General features: G+C 41.5%; 1 protein-coding gene across 6 annotated transcripts in view; it reads left to right on the forward strand.

Moving 5' to 3' along the window:
* Positions 1–26381, forward strand: part of zgc:66447 (SLAIN motif-containing protein-like) — a 44930-nt gene extending 18549 nt beyond the window's left edge. For 2 of the 6 annotated variants that reach the window (XM_047051244.1, XM_047051243.1), the window contains exons 3-9: positions 9497–9633; positions 16092–16220; positions 20485–20625; positions 21717–22046; positions 24754–24900; positions 25426–25723; positions 25884–26381. In XM_047051244.1, coding sequence (XP_046907200.1) covers positions 9497–9633; positions 16092–16220; positions 20485–20625; positions 21717–22046; positions 24754–24900; positions 25426–25723; positions 25884–25947 — 1246 coding nt within the window. In that variant the 3' untranslated portion in view covers positions 25948–26381. The remainder of the gene's footprint in view (positions 1–9496; positions 9634–16091; positions 16221–20484; positions 20626–21716; positions 22047–24753; positions 24901–25425; positions 25724–25883) is intronic. The other 4 variants (XM_047051245.1, XM_047051242.1, XM_047051246.1 and 1 more) reach the window with 4 other exon arrangements.
* The last annotated feature ends 144 nt before the right edge of the window (positions 26382–26525 follow it).

Raw genomic sequence — 26525 nt, forward strand, 5'->3', positions numbered from 1 at the left:
TGATCTACCTAAGAAGCTAGCTCTCACTTAAACGTTACTGTGTAGCAACAAGACCTATAAGTTAAGTTGATATCATCAGTTTTATTGAACTCTCTCCTGAAATTGGTTCTCTTTTTTGGACATAGCAGTCAAGTTATAATATAGCTAGCTATATTTTTTATTTCTTGAATTGACCGCTTCACCAAACTTCGTTTAGTTTATTTTTTATGCAATTTTGTCCTAACGCTACATTGTTTTTTGTTTGCAGTTATTTGTGGATCACATTTACCTTTTTAGTATGTGCTTTTTTTTTGTATTCCTGTAGAAGCACAATATTTTCCTCCTCTGACCAATTTGGTTTTCATACCTTCTTTTTGTAGGTCTATAAGCTAGCTAGATCTATATAGCTAACTAGCTCTAGCTACTAAGGCGATGCACTAGCGACACATCTAAACATCGCGGTCTCCGTGGAAACTGTTGAATTTTACTGCTGGGAAATCACGTTCAATGTAGTAAATCCCTTAACGTTTCACCTCAGCTAAGGAAACCATTTAAGGGATTCTGTGCAACCCCCTTAAGTAAATCCCTTAGCTAAGGAGAAATTTACCCTTAAGTGTCATATTTAAGGAAAAAACGTAACGTGTTTTGTGCAACCGGTCCCTGGTCCTTAAGGGGGAGCATAACTAGATAACGACCCATTAATTTGAATCAGGTGGATTGGAGCAGGGAAATATCTAAAACGTGCAGGACAGGGTTGAGAACCACTGTTTTAGGCCCCTTTTAATGTTTTCCTAGGGTGCACTGTGACTAGTGGTGTGCGTGACCATCTGTTTAACTACAACGCTGGCCTATGTGTTGCTGTTTCTCTTTCTGTCCTCTCTGTAAGCCCATTGCTGTAGTCGCTTGCAGTACAGTAATATAGCAAAGGATCCTGTTTTCAAAGAATCAAATGTTTCTTTCACTGCAGCTGGGTCATGTTTGCTTACTGTAGCAAGCCCCTGGCAATGGTCAAACCAGCTTGGGTTTGAAGGATGCAAATCCCTTAATGAATGCTAGGTACTTTGCACCAATGCTGGCTGGCAAATGCTGGGCTAGTCCAGTCTGCCTGTATTGGTAGACAGAATGGGTGAAAATAATAATAATTACAAAATATATTGTTGAGGACAATGGGAATGGTGGTGGACAATCAGATGGACAAGAAGCTCATTTCAAATAATCCCATTTTGAAAACATTTCAAATAGGATATATTTCCCTCCCAGGCACATAAAGTGCAGCTGATTTTAGGTTGTGAGTGGGAGGAGAGTTAGACCTTGTCTCTTACACATAATCTTATTGTTTTCCTGCAAGCTACTTTAACAGTTAAGCTATGCCACCGGGTGGAGTTTAGTAGTCCAAAACTGATATGACTTATTCTCAATTTCACATCATTAGCCAGACCATATGTGCTCCATGGGTTATCACAACCACAACACAGTATAATCCCCTGAGGACTATAATCTGTTTTGTCCTCGTTGCTGTTTACTAAATTGTTTACGATTGGATTTAGGCCTCATGTGATCCAGGGCCTTCTGTGACCATGGTTGAAAGCAGGGACCACATTTTCCCTCACACATAGGGCCAAGTCTGAAATGTAATCACATTAGAGCAATTGCTGTGAAAATGTCTGATATTAAATACTTACCATTGCTAGAGGTAATTTCACAGCTAACAATAAATCACTCCGCGATTAAACATTCTATAGCGCGTTGAAACAATTAAGCAATAAACGTTTATTCAAAGTTCTTATAATTCCAAAAAGTGAGTAGTACGCCTATCGAAAAAAAATATGGAGATTGATTTTCCTAAAATAACGTTTGATTTAATCTATGTATCGTCTGATGACGAGAAACAAGATGGGCCTAATACATTCAAGCAGGAGAGCGCATCTGTGTCCAGGTGGGTCTCCATCAGCGCAGATGATCTGGACTCAATTGAAAGGAGCCGACATGAAGCTAATACGGCAGGGTAGGACATTTACATATTTTTTTGGGGGAAATCTTTGACCCCACTGACCATCATCCAGGGGCATAAAAAAGAATTGGGGGCACTTTTTGAAAAAGCATTTAAGCTTTGTTCAAGATTATAAATATATTTATTTTGGGTTACATTATGAGCAATTGTCATCAAATGGCAATAATATGACTATCAAGCAGTAGTCTACAGTTTCAAATTGTTTTCTTAGATTTATTTGAACTAAAAACTGAAATCAGACCATCATATTCAATTTTGTTCTTCTTTGTTTGTGGTTATTGTTATTATTAAATTTATTTTTCAACTTTTTTTTTACTGCACACTCAACTTGACCCAAAAAGAGGATTGGTTGTCAACCACAAGATGGCAGTTACTTATGAGGAGGGGGGGAAATCGCTCACTGACTGCACTCTGTCTAATGTTAGCTAGGCTAACATTAAATTACTAACGTTAAACAAGCTAAAGTGAACTAAATCATTTAAATTATTACTAGTTATCACCGTGTTGCTTGGTCCCTGGTGACGAAAGGCCACGTATTTCTTAATGTTTTCGTTCAACTAGAGTCAGCAGAAGAATTCGCCTGTGCCGGATTGACAACGACTTTGGATATGGGGTATTTTTCTTGTCGTCGTCTCCGTCCACCCCAAGCCATCTAGCTTCCATTTTTAGATGGTCGCTGGGTGAGTGAATTTCATCTTTGAACCCTGAGATGGTGACGGAGACTGTGTTCTCATTTCTCCTCACACTCGCAGTCACTCACAAGTCTGATTAAGAAGCGCTCCATTTTTTTGGAACGTTCGGCTTTTACGCACATGCAACATCAGTCAAGGTGAAAATAAAAAACATTATATGGCAACTGGACCGGGTCACAATGTTATTGACAAGTTAATTGAATTATAAAATTACAAAATTATATTTCTTGGGGGCAGTTTTGCCCTTTGCAACACTATTTCCGACACTGTAATACGGTGAAGCAAACGTTGTGGGCCGTTAACTGTTTTACACGTTTTGGTACATGTCAATTCCCCTTTGCGTGAAACAGCTGGGCAAAATGCTCCCTCGTCTGTGCCAGGGGGCAGGGACATCGGTGAGATTATACCAACCACAGCGTTCGTGCCACAGCCATACAAAAGCTTTTTAAGCGCTGTGATGCTAAAATTTTCTCTTGCGGTCTCTTCGTTTATGTTACATAGATCGGAGAGCTCCCTCGCTAGCTACTGGTGACCCTCGCTGGACAGCAAAAGCGCTGGAACCATATTTTGGGAGACCACGGCAACAGAGACATGGCAAAGATGCAAAGGCCTGGCACCCCATGCATAGGCCTATGTCACACAAATGATCAGAGCAGAGAAAATCCATATCTAAATGGGTGCACCATCTAGGGAAATGTACAAATAAATGTCTACAAATAGGAAAGGAACAATCATCTGGAATGTTGGTTACGTGGCAACGAAGACGTTGACTATGGAACTTTTTTGTTGTTGCGGAGCAACAATGGCAAAATAAACTTTTTTTTTATCAATAACTTTGTGTTTAAATGTTAATTGGTTGACAATAAAATAGTTTTATAACAATTCCCACTCGGCCTCCGGCCTCGTGGCTACGGCCAAACACCACCCGTGGGAATATCCCTTGTCTACCCCACTCGTACGCATATTTAGAACTCAAGCATTTAAGGGTTAAGACATAATCATAGGAACCTAGCAAAAAATAGCCTAAACTTTCCAAGACTTTTAGCTAGGTTTATAGGTACCTTGTGGTACTAATACTGAGGGCTTGCTGATATCACTATCTAGAACTTCTATGTGTCGTTGCTAACGTGTGCTGACGTTGTGCACACCCAATAAATTCAGAATTTGGAGGTTGCACATATGCTCGCACTGTCTCAGAAACTGGTCGCAAAATGCGACCATTTGGTCGCAGTCTGGAGCAATGAAAAGTGGTAGGTTTAGGCACCACCTTTCAATTAGCAATTCACAAATACGTTCTTGGGTACTTTATGTTTTTTACTGAAGCAAATTCGCTTTTATAGCCAATACGGCCAGGTTAGCAATGCTAACTGCTGGCATATAAATTTAGATGCTTTTAAAGGATTTTCTTTATGTATGAAATTCTGGCTAGCTAACAGAGCGACAATATGAAGTGGATACATTCAGCATGTGAATTTTGAGACATAAATTAATGTGTACTGATTGCCTGCACATTGAAAATGTGTTACGACAGTATAATCACCAGCTGCATCAAGGTAATGGGAACTGGTGTTTCTGATTGGGACACAGCTCTTAACTCGTCCATTAACTATTGCTGGACAAGTTATCCCTTACTTCTCAGCGTGAGAAATAACTTTGGCGAATGCTTGAGACTTGGGAGCCCTGAAAGGCATGGAATAGGATTTGCTTCTCTTGATAGGCTGCCTGTTCGCTCTGCCAGGTATATCTCACACTCAGAGCCATATAAAAAGAGAGTTGCGACACGCCATGGTCCGCCGACACGTGATCATGTGGTTCAAGTAGCTCACTGTAGTTCCAAAAAACCCACTGCTGTCAACCTGTTAGAATGTTTTTCGAATAGCGTCAAACGTCAAAACAGTGTAACGGGGGGACTAAGACATTGGGAGTCCGGTGGCAGAGCGGTGAGGGAATCGGGCTAGTAATCAGAAGGTTGCCGGATCGACTCTCGGTCGTGCAAAATGACGGTGTGTCCCTGGGCAAGGCACTTCACCCTACTTGCCTCGGGGGAATGTCCCTGTACTTACTGTGAGTCGCTCTGGATAAGAGCGTCTGCAAAATGACTAAATGTTAATGTAAGACATGGCTGCTGCCTAAGACTATGCAGGCGACGCATTCTCACTCAAATTTCAAGACTCTGTGACCCAAATCAAAATTTGGATGCAACAGATCAATGGGGAATTACTTTCTCTCTTAAAGGCTGTCCTCCTCGACCTTTTTGCTGCAGAATTTACCAAGATGAAAGTTTCAAATTCACCGAAACAGAGGAAAAAAGTTAGCTAGCTACTTTAAAATCGGTTAAATAGACTTGGCCTAATGACTGGCACATAACCGAGGCCGGACTTACCATTGGGCTTGACTGGACTCCAGCCCATGGGCCCCGCCCAGTAGGTGGCCCCGCCCATTTACGTTTACGCGCAGCGGAGGACTGAGCTATTAGCCAGAAAGCTAAATTATGCTAGCAAGATTCAAAGATTCATAGGTAATAACATTGTGTACGGTTGACAAACAGTAAATATAATTCGACAATATGTTTGACAAGAAGACTAACTAGCTGTCATTGTCCCCAAATCAATATCAAGATTTTTACGAACAAGGTATCGGCCATATACTAGTACTAGGCTACAGTGCGGCCGCAGCCTGTTTAGTGAGTTGAACAGCAAATGGATGTGAGATGATCTTATTAAAGTTGACATTCTCCAAACAGTAATTCGAATTTGACAGTATGTTTAACAACAAGACAGCTATCCAGCCATGTCATTGACCCCAAATCACATCAAGATTTTTACGAACAAAATGATCGGCATGTCGTGTTGGCTGCAGCCTGTCTGAAGTAGATTGACTAGCGAGGTGAATGGGATGTGAGATGAGCGGTTACGTGACACTGACACAGTAAATTCAGAAAAGTAACATTTAGCAAATAGGTTAAAAGAAATATTGAAGTCACTCAATGTTGTAATGACATGTTAGCTTGTTAAAGTCTTTCAAAATTGTAAATTGAGGCTTTGACTGCGTCTTTTTGTAAATGGTTTGTAAACAACCCTGTTAGTTGTTTCAGACACTTTGTACAGGCTCATACTATGTAGCGAGCGCAATAATTTAGAACGGTGAAAAGACAGTTTTACTGGAACTACTTAGTAGGTGTACATTATCATCTGACAATGGACACCCCTGCAGAATCGAGTATTCACCCAGACCATGGTATAATGACTTAAAATATTTGTAATTGAATCGTTCATTCAGGAGATTCGTTCAAAAATGCTTATTCATCCATGAAACAAATGAAGTATTTGAGTGAGTAATTGAATCATTCATTCAAACCAAGTTTTAAATCATTCTGATTAATTAAACATTTTAAATGTGACTTCAGCAATTAACATAAATAAGAGAAGACTAACTTTGTATGCCAACGAACACCAATAACTACAACTAATTTGACAGACTATAAACCAACTGTCTTCTGGTTATGATACACGTGTTCTCTTCTAGCTAGCTTCAGTAAAGTGACGTACAGTCTAGCTCTAACTACATTTAGAATCTAACAAGCTAGAATCTTAAAATAAACTTTGTCCAAAGCTGGCTATATAAAATACTACCAATACAATTGATATGTGATGGTAGAAATATGAGAAAATGCAGGATTGTCATCAATTTACCAGCTAACTTGCTTCGGAGACACTGAAAATGAATGGGGTTGAACAGTGGAAAATACAGTGTTTGGAACTATAGGTCGCATGTGACACGCTTTACTTCCGCATTCTTCGATAACAATGGGAGTCTATGGAAGTGTCACAACTCTCTTTTTATACGGCTCTGCTCACACTGCCTTGCGGAGCTTGTCACGTGACTTCCATTGAACATTAAGGGAAGAACCAATTTAGGTCTATCGCCCCCCTCTTGAAAAAAATCCTAGGGGAAGCACTGCTATCTAGGGCTGGGCGATAAATCGATAAAAATAACTATCGAAGTAATGACTTCCCTCAATAAAGATATCGTAACATTAATTCATTTTCAAAATATCGATAATGTCGATAGAGAATAATTAGGAACAGCAGTCCATTTAATTTCTGTGATGCAGCAGGAAGTTGCGAAGAAATGGTAGCCTACGCTCACTAAAATATACTGAGCACCTCGAGTGGAGTGGCTAATGTTAGCCGCGGAAAATTTGTCTTATTGCTGAAAACAGTGGCAGCGATAGCCATGGCGAGGGAGCAACTTCCAATTAAGAAATTATTGATAAAAAGGGTTTGTCGTCTTCTTATTTGGAAGTTGTTTGGCTTTTTGAAATCCGACAAAGAGCAGAGCAATGTTCGGTGCAAATTGGTGTAGTAAACAAACAGGTGGCTACCATGTCTGGTAATACGACAAACAGCAAATATTAACTCCTCGACAGGTCTGCAAACGCCTTTGTAAACCGAGATTTGTTAAAACGTTTGTTAACCGAGACCGTAGGTCGAGCTTACAAAGGTGTTGGCAGACCTGTCGAAAGTCCATATTTGTTTTTTTATATAATATAAAAACATGTAGGAAAATCCCAAATCAGACACAACGAATCTGGAGCAAACGCCATGTTGTCAACATCTCCAAGGCAACCGCTTGCTAGGTCCATAAATCGTTTGCGGACCTCTGGAGAGGTCTGCAAACGGTTTTGCGGATTTCTTTGAATGTCTCTGGACCAATAAGAACAGCGTATTGGTCCAATTATAATACTAATATATAAGAAACCTTTTTTTACCACCTGAAGCACTCGTTGGAACATGCAGAAAGTGTGAGTTTGCGCCACTGTATTGATAGGTAGGCTATTGATAAAAAACAAGGTTTTAAAAACCTAAAGTTACTTGACCCCAGGTATGTGCTCCCTGGCCGCAAACATCTCTCTCAAGCCGCTCTGCTGAAACTTTATGCTGAGTGTAGGGAAAAAGTTGAGGAGGAGACTTACTTAGCTACTACTACAGATCTGTGGTCTATCGTTTAATTATCGTTATCGAATGTAAATATAAATATCTATATCGATAATTTTTTACCCATATCGCCCAGCCCTACTGCTATCTATAGTTCAAGTTATTTGTATTCGTGTGGTTCACTGACATCTTAATCACCGCCTGCATCACGGGTACTGTGCACTAGTGGAGAAAATAACATACATCTCTTTCTGTGACTTGATAGTCTCCTCTACTCTCCCTTTGCTTGTCTCCCTTTCTTCTCTTCAATCTCAGCATAACATTGCCTGATGCAGTGTGACCTGGATAAGCCTGTCAGTATTGTTGCTCATTTCAGTGGGAAAGATTGCTGCTTTTGTGTTTGCCAAATGGGAAGTTGCGCCAAAGTTGATTACTGTAAAACCAGTTAACACTCAGCTGCTGGTGTCAACTCAAAATTATAATCTGCCCTCATGTGGGTTGACACTTTTCCAATCAACCCAACAAAGTACAATCAAAGCCATAGCTGGTGCTGTAACCAAATAAAGATGCATTGCTTTAGGATAACTGTCTCAATGCTCCCACAACTCACTGTCATGTCTGACTTTGTTTTAGGCATGTTTTGCTCATAACAAATGTGTTATGTTGGTGAACTGAACTCTTCTTTCTCAGTGAAGCTAGTAATAAAATTAAGGCTTGCTGGCACAGAAGATGGCATAGCCCCCTGAGAGTTCCTGATAGTTGGTAGCTTGCAGGGGTCATGTATGGGACACACAGCCCCACTCACCCCATCACCCTGTGTGACTCCCCAGTCAACACTGTGGAGTCCTTCCGCTTCCTGGGCACTATCCTCTCCCAGGACCTCAAGTGGGAACTGAACATTAGCTCCCTCACCAAGAAAGCACAACAGAGGATGTACTTCCTGCGGCAGCTGAAGAAATTCAACCTGCCAAAGACAATGATGGTGCACTTCTACACAGCCATCGTTGAGTCCATCCTCACTTCCTCCATCACCATCTGGTACGCTGCTGCCACTGCCAAGGTCAAGAGCAGGCTGCAGCGTATCCGCACTGCGGAGAAGGTGATTGGCTGCAATCTGCCTTCCCTCGAGGACCTGCACACCTTGAGGACCCTGAGACGAGAGAAGAAGATTGTGGCGGACTCCTCCCACCCTGGACACTCCCTGTTTCAGTCACTCCCCTCCGGCAGAAGGCTGCGGCCCATCAGGACCAAACCCTCACGCCACACAAACAGTTTCTTCCCTTCCACTGTTGGCCTTCTCAACAAGGCCAAGAGCTCACACTGACTTTAATGACTTCATGTCTTAAAACTATTTACATTTTGCACTACATTCAATTCCTGTAATATTTGTATTTTATATTGTATTTTATATTGTAAATTGGCAACTTATATTTTATTTTATGCCCACTAATATTGTGTTCCACTTATTATTGCTAGTTTATGTATCCTTAGTATAGTTAGACCTTATATCTAAATTTAAGATTCCTATATGTTTATTGTATGCAACTTCCTGCCAAAGCAAATTCCTTGTCTGTGCAAACTTTCATGGCGAATAAATCCCTTTCTGATTCTGTTTCTGATCTGGATGCTAAATGAATCTCTCCCTTCTTTGTCTGCCTATGTCTCTCTCTTAAAATCCCTCCCCATGTTCTCTTCTCACTTTTTTTCTTCTTCTAGACCTCTTCCCCTATTTACTCACTTTACGTGCTTCCTTTTTGTAATAACCCTTCATTTCTTTTGACGAGGATTTAGCTGATCAAAGGGACTCCTTAACAGATTTCATTTGTTGACATGTCACTAAGGTTCCATTTCTCTTTCTCTCTTTCTTTAATATCCAGGTTATACGTGTCTCCTAAAAAGCAAATAGCGAAGCCTGGTCCAGAGTCTCCTCTCAAGTGGTGCCGAAAGGTTCTGGATCACCCCAGCCCAGAAACAGAAGTGGCCTGCAGAACCCTGATTAACCGTTTGGATCAGAGTAAGCACCTGTATACATAGTAGAGGAAATAAGGGGAACAATCGTTCATTTTGTAATACAAGCATGAAATTTGGCATAAACATTCTTCTAGGTCATCTCTTTAACTTTAGAATGGGGGCCATCCAAAAATCCAATATGGCGGTCATTTTTCAATATGGCCGCCAAATCATTAAGTCATAACTATATTTCTTGCATATTTGGGGAACATTTCACCAATTGTGGTATAGATAAATATGTTTTTGTTATTTTGTAATTTGTATGTTGTGCTTTAGTTATTTTTTCTTTGATTTGTCATTTAAGTTGTTTTTTTAAATTGTTTTTTACAAGCGATTATTTGGCTAGAATAAGTCTGAAAATGCAATTGTTTCAGTGTCAAGTCAAAATAACTTAATTGGGCCTCAAACGTCTGTGACATTCACAGCTGCACAAGGCTGTACAAGACAGAGTCAGACAAAAACATTTGCACCTGCCATTAGTACAGCTGTTTTTGCATGAGCATTTTGCCAATTCCTGGCAACTTGCAGCAATTGGTGGAAGTGTTGTCCAGTTCACCAACCACATTTGTCCTTGCAGTTTCCATCCCCATTGTGCAGGACTTGGTAAAACTGGTTGAGTGACAGTTGCTTGGTCCCAGACAGCTCCTGCTTGGTAGGCTGTATGTTTAATGTGTTTCCTGAGGGCTGCACTTGTTGGTGGCATGGCATCATATGGCCTTTGCTTGCGGACGAACAGATGCAGTTGTGCATCATTCACAGATGTGGCTGCACTTGATCGGTCATACATTATGACCACAAATCTCTCCAGCATTTGGGCGTCATCATCATCAACGGTTGTGGGCCAGTGACTGAGCTTAGTAAATGTCCCTGACACTTCATCACACAAATTTTATGTTTGCCATACAGATTTCTTAGCCTTGCCACGGAATGCAGACACAACGTCACACCTACTAAATGCATGGAAAATTTGTAGGCCACTGGATCTTTCTGGCCCAATTGTTGAAACAATGTCATGGATTGGAATCCATTGTGAATGGGCTCCCTGACCAAAAGCAATCCACAGCTTTTCCAGATCTATTGCTTTGAAGGATTGAAAGCAGGATATTGCTATAATAACAACATCAGTGTCGTTTATCACTGTGCTACTTCCATTTGTTGTTGCATGTCGCATATGGACGAATATTCTCGTATCTGCCTCTTCTTGGAAGCATGGGGTCAAGTCTGAAGATTCAGTGATTTCACTCTTGTTGCTGACTATCTCTTCTCCGTTTGTCACCACAATAGTGCTTTCTGCTACTACTTGACATATTTTGCTTGCCAGAAAGCTAAAGAGTTCAGTCTTGTTGTCATCATCTCATAGGAAGTTTTTCCAGTTTAATGGAGCCTTACTAGATTCTGTTACCCTTCTTCTAATGGCCTTCCCACGTTGTGCTCTGGTTTCTGACTTCAGGCTGGACTTCTTGTAAACGTTGAAGACTATGTCAACTCGCTTGTACTTCGAACAATATGCCTGTATCTTACGGTGCGTGTCCACTACAGCGGAGCGGAGCGGCGCGGAGCGTTGGCTTCCAATCCATTTTCAATGAAACTGGGCGTTGATGCTCGCGTACGCTCCCATAATGCCCTACACGAGCGTCAACGCCCAATTTCATTGAAAATGAAAAGCCGACGATCCGCGCCGCTCCGCTCCGCTGTAGTGGACACGCACCGTTAGGAAGGATGTCTTCTGCATCATAGTCCTTAAATGTTTTTGGTTCACGTGGAGGGTTTGCATTGATGAAGGCTGACCCATCAATAATGATAGCAACAGCCTGTGGCTCTACATCAGGCTTGGTGATTCCACATTCCAGTATGTGCAGAAGTTCTGACTTCTGGGATGAATGAAGCATTCCATTATCACTCAGCGAAGCAGGAGCTGACTGGTTTTCATGCATGAAGAATTCTTCCAAGTCACACTGCCTTGTCTGGCAAGAGATGAAAACAACTGACAATCTGATTTCAGGGCATTCTTCTTGGAAACGATGGTAGGAGCTTTAGGCTTGAAGAAAGCAACTGGATTCCTCTTGATTGCTTTGTAAAATGCTGATTCATTGTGATTTTTCAGTCCTTCCATAAAGGTCTTGAACTGTTAATTGTTAACTGCCAAAACTAATTGTTCGGTCATTCTAGTGTTTTTCGATGTCTGAAAAAGCGATTAGCGAACAAATCTAGCGAATATTGGGGTTTGGGTTTAAAATGTTGCATGCCACAGTGCAAAAAAGAAGAAAAAAAGCAACTAGCCACAAATCTAGCTACTATTTGTACTGTTCTCCTTTACTGTATATCCCCCAAATACCTCTATCCCTCTAATTAACCCTAAACTTCACAGTTTTCCCCGTGTCCTATAACACATTTAGCCTATGACATGTTTTAGAAATGTTTCAGATGGTTATAACTGGTAACTCCTGTTTGAAAATGTTAAAAAGCATACTATGGGATTCTGATATTATTGACATCTACAAAGTATAGGTAAAGAAATGCCAAATCAGTCTAACCATAGTGGCTATTTTGAAATAAATGGTGGCCATTTTTGATTTTCGAGTGGCCCCGATTCCTAAATGGAAGTGATCTTTAAAGATGATTTGACGCCCAAATTTGACGCCCAAATTTGTCTAACCATAGTGGCTATCTTGAAATAAATGGTGGCCATTTTTGATTTTCGAGTGGCCCCGATTCCTAAATGGAAGTGATCTTCAACGATGATTTGACGCCCAAATTTCACGCTTGTGTCACCATTTGAACGATTTCCTCACTATATTGCTGTTATTTCCTCCACTAACACACACTAATTCCATATTAGGGATTTCATGAAAACTTAATCTACGGATCAGAACACACTTAAAGTGGAACTGAACTGATTTATGAAGTACGGCTCATATAATTATTAAAATAAAATCACAACACTTTATCTAACAACTAAAAGAGCAAAATGTTCCATTTGTTAATAAAAACGTTTTAAACTTTACTATTTAACTTCTGGGCGCGGCCATCTTTGAATCGTCATGTCTGTGACGTCACGAGAATGGTTAGGTACTGTGACTGCCGGCTGCTAACAGTCATCAAGATAGACATTGATAGATTTTCAGGGAGAACAGAGGTATAAATGTTTTTAAACGAACCAGCTAAAACAAGGTGCAAAGTAGGATCTTACTGGCTGGTTGTACAAACAAATTTTACACGACAGAAGGCATTCACTATCATGTCCTACCCAAGTGGCCGCCGGTTTTACGAAAATGGCTTTTAGCTATTCAGGCGAAAGCCCGCCAGTTGCCCCCGGATTCAGCGTTTGCAGGGATCACTTTACAGAACTGGATTATATTTATAAACCTGTTAAATACGCTAACGTTATTACACACACTGGCGTTTTTGACATAGCTACGCTAGCTAACTCTAGCTCCTAAATTCACATCTGATTGTAGCCAAAGCTAAATCCGTTACGTAACGTTTCCTACACAGTAGTTTGTTTAACCTAGCAGCGAACAAGTTATCAACTCAATCAGTGAGCTTGTCTCACACAACTTGAAGGGGCTACGAGTAACTGAACTTAAGGCCGATATATGCTTCTGCGTTTTTCAAAAATGGACACATGGGAACGCCCTCGTCTCCATGGAACGCCCTCTACGAGCTCTCCGTCAGCACTCGGAGAGCTTCGGAGAGCTTGACTTGCACCGCCTGAATTTTCTAACTGTCCGTCGTAGCTACGGAGAGCTACGGAGACCCCCTTGGCTGTGATTGGTCAGTATTAAGTACCGCTTACGTCAGGGGCGGGGGCAGGGTTGCCGTGATAGCAGGATGAACAGAATTCTTTGACCGCCATTGCTTGTAAAGTTTTTACAATTAATATTTCAGCTAAACGGTACATGTAAATGAGCATCTGAATTAAAATGTGACGAGAAATGGCAGTGTAGTTGCTGAAAATTTGCGTATTTTATTGATGAAACGGCTAATCTAACCTAGGTAAATAAACACTCAACGACGTCTAAACAAAAAAACGTTGTGCCACCTACTCTTCTGGCGGTGAATTGTTTTCAGCACCCACAGCTTACAGAGAATCATAAACGCTGTCTATCCGTCCATATCCGTGCGTATCCTTGTTTATCCGTGCGCCCGCCCATCCGTAAACGGAGTTGCAGAAGCATATTTCGGCCTTCAGGCTACCAGCTATGTGTATGGTGCTCCAAACTTATTGTCAGATGCATAGAATAACACAGGGTCAGACCGAGCATAGGTTACAACTATGATAAGTTAACATAAAAGGTATTTCTCCTCACACAGCATGGGAAAGAGCCTGTGCTCAATGATGAACGATAATTTTGGTGGACCACCAACACCCAGGTCATGCAGGTCTGCCTCTTTGATCAGATCGATTCTGTGTGTTGGCATTGTCTGCAGTTACGACAAGTAGCCAGCTACAAGTACACCACTCGGTGTTGTACAACTTGTCAGTGTTAACTATATATATAACCATTCTCGTGATGTCAGATGTGTACGTAATTTAAACATGGCGGCGCCCAGTTCTTTTTAAGTACATAATTTACACACTAGAGTTTTCGATTATTTATAGAACATGGCATATAGTTGTATGTTATATATTTTTTTAAGTCATTAAATGTATATACTATTATAATATCACTGTGTCTATTCGTAGTTCAGTTAATGGTTATGTAGGGAGTCCATTGTGTCACTCTACCAGTGCCTTTAAGTTTCATGGGGTGGCCCGTATGAACGGTATAGAAATATTCCAGTATGAATTTGTACATCTTGCCAACTGCGGAACTGCAATAACAGAATCTTTCACATTAGTCTGAAGGATCAAATTAAGTCATGGGTCAAATGACATAACACACACAAACACACAGAGGCACCTCAACCCAGCTGTCCATGACTGCCCACTAGCACACAGTCAAGGGCAAACAATGTCAGTGTTTGTCAGAGCAGATTCATGTAATAGTGTGATAGCTAATTTATTATTGCACATATTTTCGTCCTATTTCCCTAAACAAAGTTAGCCTACTTTAAGACACCTTACCCTCAAAGTATGTTGTAAACGGCATAAATGCTGCCAATTGATAATTGACGTAACAACTTATTGTAAATGGTCAGTGACCTAGCCTATCGATTAAAGTAGGTCACTCGGAAGCATGTACACTGTCTGCTTCATTTGATCTTGATAGGCTAAGAATTCTGTAGCAAATAATAGCAATATACCCACTATTTGTTAATTAAAACTACTTCAGCATAATAATGCACCTAAAATACAAACTTGAGCAAAGGCAGCAATCGCTATTGAATCAACAGACGTGCAATTTCGCTAGCAGGGGAAGAATACAAACAACAAAAATCACCAGTTAACCTAATTTAAATGTGCAAGAACTATACACTAATACAATTACAGGCTTAAATGAACTGACAACATAAGTTATACGACTTACAGTTCTCAAGGACGCACACATGCAATCTCAACTGCGCTGTGAAGCGCGTGTCCGTGCCATTCTCCGACATGCACTCTAACAATCACGGCAGATAGACTGCCTAAAATTTTGTACAGCCCTATTTCTGATACAGTGGCGGCAGAAATGTTGCTGTGGCGGGCCGCCACGACAAAATCAACATAGCGGAAACACTGAATGTTTACATTTACATTTATGCATTTAGCAGACGCTTTTATCCAAAGCAACTTCCAAGAGAGAGCTTTACAAAAGGGCATAGGTCACTGATCATAACAACGAGGTAGTCCCAAACATTGCAAGTAGCCAAAACATGAAGCATACATTGTGAAAAAACTAAACAAGTGCCAAAAGGGAAGACCCATAAGAGCATGCAGTTATACAAGTTACAAATTAAAACAACATGAACCACAAAAAAAGAATGTTGTCCAATGATACTGATAAAAGTGAGAATGCATGAGATCAAAGAAAGTTTACTGTTAAACACAAACATATTTTCATCCCTCTGTATGTGTTATATAGGACGCTATGTTCACGTACTTGTTCAGAGGCATAACCTGCCCTCCCTAAAGCTTTTTGGGGAGATGTGCCCTAAAAAGTGGGCTGTACAGTACAAGAGTCTGAGATATTTTCCTGCAACTCAAATCTTGAAACTCATCTCCAATCAGTCAGTTGTTTCCTCTGTCAGGTTGTAACAGCTTATAACAACGACCCGCCAGTTTTCTATGGTGCTATGATGTGACGCGGCTAATCAATGAGCTTTGTGAAGTCCTCAAGATGTATCTTATGCTCTGTTCGTTGTCTATTCTCTTATTTTATCCCTTGTTCCTCTCCTCCTCCTCCGGCCATATCCTACTCCTCCCCTTTCTTATTTACTCCCTCCCACCGCTGTTCCCTTCCCCTACCTTTCTCCTTTACTCCTCCTCATCATTCCTTTCTCCTGTCCTCTCAATCTTACTCCCCATGTCCTGTCCAGCTTCTAGGTGGAAGAACATTTACAGTAGTCCGTCGACCTCGGTGGAGGCTGGCTGCTCGTCCTCAGGCTTGCTGTCTCCTGGGTACCATAAATCCACTAACAAACCTCTACTAACGTGTGGCAGCTCAGGTATGGCATGATGACATTAACACACATCACACTGCTGCTTCTCCTCTTCCTCTGTGTTTTGGGGTTCTAGAAGACGGTGTGGTGGACATTGACACCCCTATCTATATACAACCCCAATTCCCCAAAAGTTGGGACGTTGTTTAAAATAAAAAACAGAATACAATGATTTGCAAACTCATTAACCCATATGTTATTCATTATAGAACATACAAAACATAAAATTTTATACTGATGAAATGTACAATTTTAAGGAAAAATACGGTAATTTAAAATTTGATGGCTGCAACACGTCTCAAAGTTGGGACAAGTCCATGTTTACCGATGTGTAGCATTCCCTCTTCTTTTAACAACAGTCTGTATATGTCTGCTGAGGAGACCAGTTGCTGGAGTTGTGGGAGAAGAATGTTGTCCCTTTTGTTTCTGATACAGGATTCTTGCTGCTCAACGGTCCTTCTTTGTCATATTTTATGATCCACCAAATAGTTTTAACTGGTGAAAGGTCTGGGCTGCAGGCAGGCCAGTTCAGCAACCGGACTTTTCTATTACGAAGCCATGCAGTTGTAACAGATGCAGGGTGTGGTTTAACATTGTCTTCCTGAAATATGCAAGACCTTCCCTGAAAAAGATGTTGCCTGAATGCAAGCAAATGTTGCTCTAAAACCTGTCAACATTGATGGTGGCTTTCCAGATGTGCAAGTTGCCCATTCTACAAGCACTACCGTATTCTTCGGAAAACATGCCGCATTTTCTATAACCCGCACCCCACCAGAATGGGAGCTTTGTGTTTGTGAATCGTATTTTAACCCGCACTGAAATATATGCTGCACTTGATACGGGAACAATGATAGAGCTACCAAGCAATGCACGAGTAGGCTGTAAGCGATCTTACAGCATGCCGTAACACACTTCTTTTGTGGATAGTGTGTCGATCCGTGGCAAAATCCATTGTTATGTCTACAAAATTATTTTAGATATAGTAGAAGTTTAGTTAGCTTGCAAATCCCGAGGATAGCCTACCGAAGTTAAATTAACCAATGTCGTTAGCAATGCTAGCTAACGTTCGTTTTCTAGCTGTATATCACATTTCACTGGATCTTGCAGCTGTTTGATTTACTGAAATTATTATGAAATGTTATGTTCTACTAGCCATTTGCCCACTTTAGCAAGTCACTGTATTTCCAAGCCCTGAAACGACAACAGTAAATAATTCCTCCTTCAATTCCTCTTTCAATAAGCCCCCGTTCCAGTGTTGAGGATTAAATTAGCTTCACGGTCTATAGAGATCTTGGGACAAAGAAAATGTTTTGTTCTAAAATTGAGCTACACGTCGCTTCTAAATATAAGCCGTACAACCACAAGAAAACTGTAAAATCGGGGTACAAGCCTTGGTTTTATTTCCGAAAAATGCGGTAATGCAACCCCATACCATCAGAAATGCAGACTTTTGGACTGAGCGCTGATAACAAGCCGGATGGTCCCTCTCCTCTTTAGTCCAGAGGACGCAACGTCCATGGTTTCCAAAAATAATTTCAGATTTCAATTTGTCTGACCACAGACCAGTTTTTACACTTTGTCCATTTTAAATTAGCTTTTGCCCAAATAAGATGGCAGTGTTTCTGGATCATGTTCACATATGGCTTTTTCTTTGCCTGATAGAGCTTTAACCTGCATTTGTGGATGGCACTGCAAACTATGTTCACAAACAATGAGTTCTGGATGTGTTTCTGATCCCATGCAATGCCTTCATGCAGTGCCTGAAGATCACAGGCATGCAGAATGTATTTTCTCCCTTGTCCCTTATACACAGAGATTTCTCCAGAGTCTCAGAATTATTTTATTATGTACTGTAGATGATGAGATATTCAAAGTCTTCACAATTTTACATTGAGGAACATTATTCTGAAATGGTTCCACGATATGTAGATACAGGTTTTTAAAGATTGGTGAACCTCTGCCCATCTTTACTTCTGAGATACTCTTTACATACCTAATCATGTTACTGACCTGTTTGCAATTAACCTAGTTAGTTGCAAATGTTCCTCCAGCTGTTTATTTTTAGTAATCCTTAGTTTTTCCAGCCTTTTTTTGCCACTGTCGCAACTGTTTGGAGACGTGTTGGGGCCATCAAATTCTAAATTACCTTATGTTTTCCATTTTCCATTTGATATGTTTTCAAAGATCTATTGTGAATGATATATGAGTTTTTGAGATTTGCTAATCATTGCATTCTGTTTATATTTACATTTTGCACATCTTTTATGGAATTGGCGTTGTACTGTAGGATTCTTCACTGTTGTGGTGAATAGTTGTGTAACTGTCCAATATAACTTTTCAGAGGGTTGCGTCTTGTATGGCATGTGTGAGAAAGGAATGGAGGAGTTTTAGTCCGACATCTACAACCTTGGTAATAAAGTATTTACCAGCTCATCTTCCAGTGGTGTGAATTCACGATACGTTGCACCTTTGTCATATTGTCACCCCCATCCCCCATGTGTCCCATACATAACAAACCCCCAGAGCAAACCAACAATGCCCTGTTGGTGATTTGAATTTTAAGTAACAGTTTTTGCATGTGAATGCTTGGTTTCCCATTGGTGACTTTTAGAGCTGCACGATTAATCATATTTTAATCACGATCACGATTGTGGCTTCCTACAATCAAATTTGCGTGATGGATATTTAAAATGCGTCATTCCGTTCATAGAACGCTCCGTATCAAAGTTTTTTTTTGTTGCAAAGCCAATCTAGCGCTCCGTAAACCAATAGGTGCATTCGACATCGGCTGCAGCTGCATGAAACGGCCAGCAAGAGTTGCCGCTTGCAGTCGGGGAGGAGTTATAAACTGCTCCGTAAGGTCGGAGCCGTCCAATCTGGCTGCAGCCACCAGCGGGGCTGCATGGAGTCGAATACGCCTAATGTCTGATCACGTGCCTCCATGAGCCAATCAGAGTTGTTCCCTGCAACACGCAGCTTAGTTTCTAGATGTAGGAGGTTACAGAGTAATGTGAGGAAAATTCCATATCAGATAGCAGTCGGTCATAAGGCTACTATCTTAACAAAGACAACAAGAGAAATTCTAACGTAGCAGAGGGCGAGGCCGAGGGCCTTATCCCGAAAATCGGATTGTCATCCATTGGAAGCATTTTGGGTTCAAGGCAAGTGACATAAAACAAGAACAGGTATATGCAAAGAGTGCCATAAAGTTGTGTTAGCGCCACAAAGCAACACGATGAACCTTTTTAACCACTTAAAAAAACACCACAAAGTTCAATACGATGAATGTATGAGGGCCAGAAAATGTTGACAAGCTAGTGTTTCTTTCCCAAAACCTGTAAACTAGTCTTTTCTGCATGGTTCTGAAATGTTCTCATTTGGTTACATTCAGTTATGGAATATTTGTTTTTTATTGAATGTATATTTTTAGTTTTATTCACATCCATTATACAGGTACATTGTGACAATACAATTTGATTTGGTTAAAATCAACAAATAATCGTGATAAATAATCGTGATTATCATTTTGGCCATAATCGTGCAGCCCTAGTGACTAATGCCAGATCCTTTACTTAACAGCTTAAATACATTTGTTAAAGACACTTTTACTAGTCTAGGCTCAATTATGCCTACTTAGTGATGCATCACACACACACACACACACACACACACACACACACACACACATACATACATACATACATACAGCCTTAAGAGAAGCATCAGATGCATAAAAAGTATCCCCTTGACGATGCTAAAATGTAACCCAAATCCCTGGAAATCATGGAACCTTGTTTAGCCATGTTCAAAATACATTTGATGACACCACTGACTTCACACTTTTCAGGACAGGCTGCGTTTTTCTTTTACTGCTCTGTGTATGTTGCTAACTGTAGTTAAATAATGTTGACAGTTGAACAGTAGTAGGCCTATAGTATAGCGTATTTAATCCATAACAAAGAGTTTGGGTTTTTTGTCCTGTGTCTGGGTCTGATTATACTCTCAATGAGAAACCCTGCCATGGTTCACTTGGAAGTGGCCCCAGACCACCCATTTCAAACGGACCATGGTTCTTTGGTTCACAACTGGCTGCAATTTTTGTGTTCTAACCTTACCAAATGAACTGAAGTGACAAATGTTCCACAGTGAAATTGACTCGTAGAGCTAGGTGTGAAAGCAAACTTAGAGTAAGGTGGGGTCAGTTACCATCTCAGAGGTGATCTGTCAGTTTGAACTTAAGTCGTGGTGGTGGTTGTGGTGGTATTTGCAGGATACATGAGCATTCATTCGGCCCTGAGCTCCCAGTCCTCTATAGACAGTGAGCTAAGCACCTCAGATGACTCCATATCCATGGGCTACAAGCTGCAGGACCTCACAGACGTCCAGATCATGGCCCGTCTGCAGGAAGACAGTGAGTACAGCTTCCAGCCTCCTTCAACTTCACACATTATCACCTTACGGTGTGTGACCACTGGCACAAAGCGAATCACTAACAGTTGCCAGAGCCATCAACTGCTCTTCGCTCTGGGGGTGTCAGACAGGTGACTGCAGAGTTGTGGTTCTCACAGATGTCACGGCTGTTCGAACTGATGGCCAGGTAGGCAGAAAAAGTTTTTAGGTTTTTATTTATTGTAGTTGGCACTTAGCTAGAAATGTTTATCATGATGAATGTTTCTTGTGAAGTAGAAACCTCAGCAGTTTGGCCACCGCCTGGCAAATTCTCCTCATTTGAATAAAGTAAAAAATATTTTGTTTCTGTTTACTTGAATCGCTTTCACCGTTTGTCTGGCTGCATTGAAAATGCAGCTTTGCTTTGCTTGATTTGCTTCGCACCAGGGGACATATTAGCATGGCTCTGCCCTCCTACGTACTTCCGCTCAATTTTCATTTTGCTTCTGTACTAGGTCTGGGTTTTCGGTATATCAGTTGTTTTTTGCCAGAAACATTTTGGGTGGCCCAATCAGCAAACAGAGGGAGTGGCTGAGAACGATGACGTTGATGAGTTGAAGCCCTAGTTTGAGTTGTAGTTCAGTAATGGCGGCGGAGAAAGGTGCGAGCGAAGCCATTTGGTCTGTTGTGGCAACGCTGCCAAACATCCAGAAGTTAGAGCCGGAGGAAGAACAATCTTTGCTAAGTTTTGTTTGTGGCCATGATGTTGTGGCCCTCCTTCCCTCGGGGTTCGGAAAAAGTTTGATTTTCCTGCTCCGTTAGTGGTGAAGGAGTTGGTTAAGGTGAATGCTAGCGATTGGTTATGACAGATCCAGAGTGGCTCCGGGCAGATCCAAAAAGTTTTAAACTTCAACAGAGTACCCGCCTTCAAGGAAGTTAATGCTTGTCAATAGAGCGATCCCAGACTCTCTGTACAAATGAATTGTACGAAAGTCTGGTTAGGACCAGGCTAGGGACACATTCCGTTTGAAGAAGTTTGTGCTTATGCCTCCCATAAGATGGGATCTTTATGTATGTTTTTTCATGTGCTTTTGTGTGTTTGTACTTTCCCAGGCCTGCGCCAGGACTATGCCTCCAGCTCGGCCTCTGTGTCTCGCCGCAGCTCTTCCGCCTCCCTTCAGTCACTGCGTAGGGGTGGGACCTACAGCGACCAAGAATTTGACAGCTACAGCCTAGAGGACGAGGAGGATGCATGTTGCTCCCTGCCCCAGCGTCGGCCCCGCTATAGCCCATCTCCTCTGGGCTCTCCCCGCTGCCTGTCCCCCTCTACACAGGGGCAGGGGGAATACCACCAGAGCCGGCTTGGGGCCACCAGAACAAGGGCTCCTCGGCGCTCACTACAGGGACCCAGTCCAGAGTTGCTCAAGTTCGCCAAGAGTGAGGGTAGATGGAGATTTTGAAATAAACATATCAAACTAGATTTGCTTCCACACCAACCTCGACCATTAGCTTCTCATTATGTTGTTGCCATTTCAAATGCGCGGGCACTTTAAATTCAGATGAATTCTGATTGGTTGTCAGTGTTTTATAGTTCATCAACTGATGTTTATTTATTTGTGATCCCAATAATATTGTTCCACTATATTGTTGTCGTTATCGTTGTGGTGTGGACTCTGCTATTGTTTTAAATATAGAACGATTCTTTAAACTGTCTTTATAGTTATTTTTATTGTTTGAAGAGGTCTGTCATTAACAATAATTAACATTAATAAAGATTACAAATAATGATTACCAAGTGTTATGTTCTTATGAGCTAATATATCAGGGTATAGATCAAATATTGTTTATTATATTTAGAAACAGTACAAAAGTAATATAGTAATCATTATTTGTAATCTTTATTATTGATCAATGGTTAATGACAGACCTCTTTATGTTCTTGGTGTGAACAGACCTTTAGAGTATTGTCCAAATATAAAGTGTGTATATAACATTTACATTCAGTCATTTAGCAGACGTTCTTAACCAGAGCGACTTACAGTAAATACAGGGACATTCCCCCCGAGGCAAGTAGGGTGAAGTGCCTTGCCCAAGGACACAATGTCATTTGGCACGGCAGGGAATCGATCCAGCAACCTTCTGATTACTAGCCCGACTAGCCCGCTCAGCCATCTGACCTCCCTGTAAAACTATATTGTAAATACATTTGGTTATATTAATGAATGATGGATTATATAGTGATGGTACAGTGCCCTCCAAAAGTATTGGAACAGTGAGGCGAATTCCTTTATTTTTGCTGTAGACTGAAAACATTTGGGCTTGACATCAAATAATGAACGTGAGACCAGAGATCAACGTTTCAGCTTTTATTTCCAGGTATTTACATCAGGATCTGATGCACAACTAAGAAAATATCACATTTTGTTTGAATCCACCCATTTGTCATGTGATCAAAAGTATTGGAACAGATATACTTAAAACATATTTAAGTGAATAAGACTTAATATTTAGTTGCAAATCCTTTGCTTTCAATAACTGCAGCAAGTCTGTGACCCATTGACGTCACCAAACTTTTGCATTCTTCCTTTTTGATGCTTTCCCAGGCTTTCACTGCAGCCTCTTTCAGTTGTTGTTTGTTTTGTGGGGTTCCTCCCTTCAGTCTCCTCTTAAGCAGGTAAAATGCATGCTCTATAGGGTTTAAGTCTGGAGATTGACTTGGCCAGTCTAATACCTTCCATTTCTTGCCCCTGATGAACTCCTTTGTTGTTTTGGCAGTGTGTTTTGGGTCGTTATCTTGCTGCATGATGAAGGCTCTGCCAATCAGTTTGGTTGCATCTTTCCTTAAATTGGCAGACAAAATGTTTCTGTAGACTTCCGAGTTCATTTTGCTGCTGCCATCATCTGTTACATCCTCAATGAAGATTAATGAGCCCGTCCCAGAAGAAGCCATGCAAGCCCAAGCCATGACATTACCTCCACCGTGTTTCACAGATGAGCTTGTGTGTTTGGGATCATGAGCAGTTCCTTTCTTTCTCCAAACTTCAACCTTTCCATCACTTTGGTAAAAGTTAATCTTTGTCTCATCAGTCCATAAAACTTTGTCCCAGAATTTTTGAGGTTCATCTCTGTACTTTTTGGCAAATTCCAGCCTGGCCTTCCTATTCTTCTTGCTAATGAGTGGTTTGCATCTTCTGGTGTAGCCCTTGTTCTTTTGTTCATGAAGTCTTCTGCGAACAGTAGATAGTGATACCTTCACTCCTGCCATCTGGAGGTTGTTGCTGATCTCACTAACAGTTGTTTTAGGGTCTTTCTTTACAGCTCTCACAATGTTTCTGTCATCAACTGCTGATGTTTTCGTTGGTCTACCTGTTCGACGTCTGTTACTTAGTACACCAGTAGTTTTCTTCTTCTTCAGGACATTCCAAATGGTTGTACTGGCTATGGCCAATGTTTCTGCAATGGCTCTGATTGATTTTCCATCTTCTCTAAGACTCACAATTGCTTGTTTTTCACCCAAAGACAGCGCTCTGGTTTTCATGTTGTTTTCACCTCTGAATACAGTCTGCATAGACAAAACCTATCTTACCCAATCTGAACCTGAGTGTAGACATTCAGTGGTATTTATTGATTGAATAATGTATGTAATAGGACACACCTGGGCAACAAAACACACCTGTCAGTCACATGTTCCAATACTTTTGCTCACGTGACAAATGGGTGGGTTCGAACACAAAGGTGATATTTTCTAATTTGTGCATCAGATCCTGATGTAAATACCTGGAAATAAAAGCTGAAACGTTGATCTCTGGTTTCACATTCATCGTTTGATGTCAAGCCCAAATGTTTTCAGTCTACAGCAGAAATAAAGGAATTGGCCTCACTGTTCCAATACTTTTGGAGGGCACTGTATATGTTCTAGTATTCTAGTTTGCCATAGATATGTATATGTATTCCACACGCAAAAAAACGTTCAACGATCGTCTGATATTCATTGCATTCACATGCTTGGATCTGCTACCCTGGATTGAAAGCAAATAGGATTTAGGACAGTATATGTACATTGGTACTCATGGGTATTACTGACAAGGTTGTGTCAGTTCAATTACTGCTTTTAAATATTCTGTGTGTGTCTGCCTGTGTGATGTTCCAGAGGAATTGAGGCACAGCATGCCTAACCTTGCCCCCCGTACCAGTCTGCGTACCCTGGAGGCAGTCAGGAACAGCCGTAGCATGGAGGCTAACCTTCAAAGCTCCGGTGGCCGCATGTCCCGCCTTACCCACTCCTCCCCTTCCTCAGGTAGCCCTTCCCACTCTCCCCTCCTCAGGTAACCCCTCTCACTCTCCACGCCTTAGGTAACCCCTCCCACTCTCCCCTCCTCAGGTAACCCAGTCCTCACTCACTCAACCCCATCTTTAGGTAACCCCTTCTTTCTCCTCTACAATTAGCACCTTAAACTTCCCCTTACAATTTCCTCAGTCCTCTACTGCCCCCTGACCCACCCCCCGACCCCTTGAATCACCCCCTATCTCCACCAACACAGGGGTCAGAGCCTAAAGCAAGGAATAAAAATGAACTTCTTAGTTCACCAGCCAGAATGACTGGCAGATACCCAACTTTTACCAACCACACATTTTACCAGCTCTCTGTGTAATATACCTTGTATATATAGAATGTAAATACTGAATTGTTGTTAAGTCATTCAGCCATGATGGTGAGGAGAAGAGAAGGTTTACATTCTAACTTCTAAACATTACTATACCCTGGACTATAATCTGCTCAGAGATTTAACCTTGGCTCTATGCCTTCCTTGTGCCCCGCTAGGTGTTAACTCCAGCAGGCTACGCAGCAGTGGCCAGTCCCCTCTCTCCCTCAGGGCCCCAGTCAAGGCCATAGGCCCTGTGAGCTCCATGACAGGGGTGCGACAGCCCTCCAGGGGCCTGCCCGTGGTGCAGAATGCTGGCCCTACTGGAGGAGTGCGGAGGGTGCAGTCTCCAGGCCAAAGTAACAGTGGAGCCTACCCAAGTGGAAGAGCCATGCCTGAGGCAGGTAGGCCGACAACAGCCCGGGGACAAGTTGGAACTACACCAACCCCCGGGGGAAGAGTCTCACAGACACCCAGGTGAGGGAGCTTGAAACAGGATATTGTTAAAAGACTCGCTGCAACAGTGTTGATCAGTGTTGATGTTACCAGTGTATTAAGTACCAGCCCATACTAGGGGGATGAGGAATCATTTATTTTGTGTTCAGTGCTGATTTGAGTGCTAATTTGTCATTTCCAGGTCTTTGGGAATATCCAGTCGTGGGCCTATGCTAGACGAGTCATGGAAAGAGGGCTGTTACTGAGTCCTAAAAGTGATGACGCACATCTCAGATATTCCTCTGTACCTCACCTAGCCTGAGCAACAATCACCAATGTACTGTAACTGGGATGCCAGAACACTCCCCCGCAGACAAGCTACAACACTGGAACTGTACTGCTCACCCATCAGTGGCCAGCAGCAGACTCCTCTCACTGACACACACACACTGCAACTTTTCGTACAGAATTTTAGTTTCCAAAGGAAGTTTTTGTGTTTTTAAACAAGTTTATTTCCAGTACATTGTGTATTCTTTCAATGGGAGATTGCTGGAATTTGCCTGTAAGAGTTGTCATTTGTTGCTGTTGTCTTGTAGTTGTACCTGGAATTAAGATATGGGATAAAGTGTCTTGTAACTTGAAGTAGAAAAAACCGCACTCTCAAGCTTGCTCGTTGCTTCTTTTGACCAGTTTATTAAGATGACAGACACGTCAGCATACAATGACGTCGGCCTAAGCCATCGTCAGTGTATGCTGACGCGTCTGTCATCTTAATAAACTGGTCAAAAGAAGCAACGAGCAAGCTTGAGAGTGCGGTTTTTTCTACTTCAAGTTACTCACACCC

The sequence above is a fragment of the Hypomesus transpacificus genome, unplaced genomic scaffold (genome assembly GCF_021917145.1).
Source record: "Hypomesus transpacificus isolate Combined female unplaced genomic scaffold, fHypTra1 scaffold_143, whole genome shotgun sequence".
NCBI lineage: Eukaryota > Metazoa > Chordata > Actinopteri > Osmeriformes > Osmeridae > Hypomesus > Hypomesus transpacificus.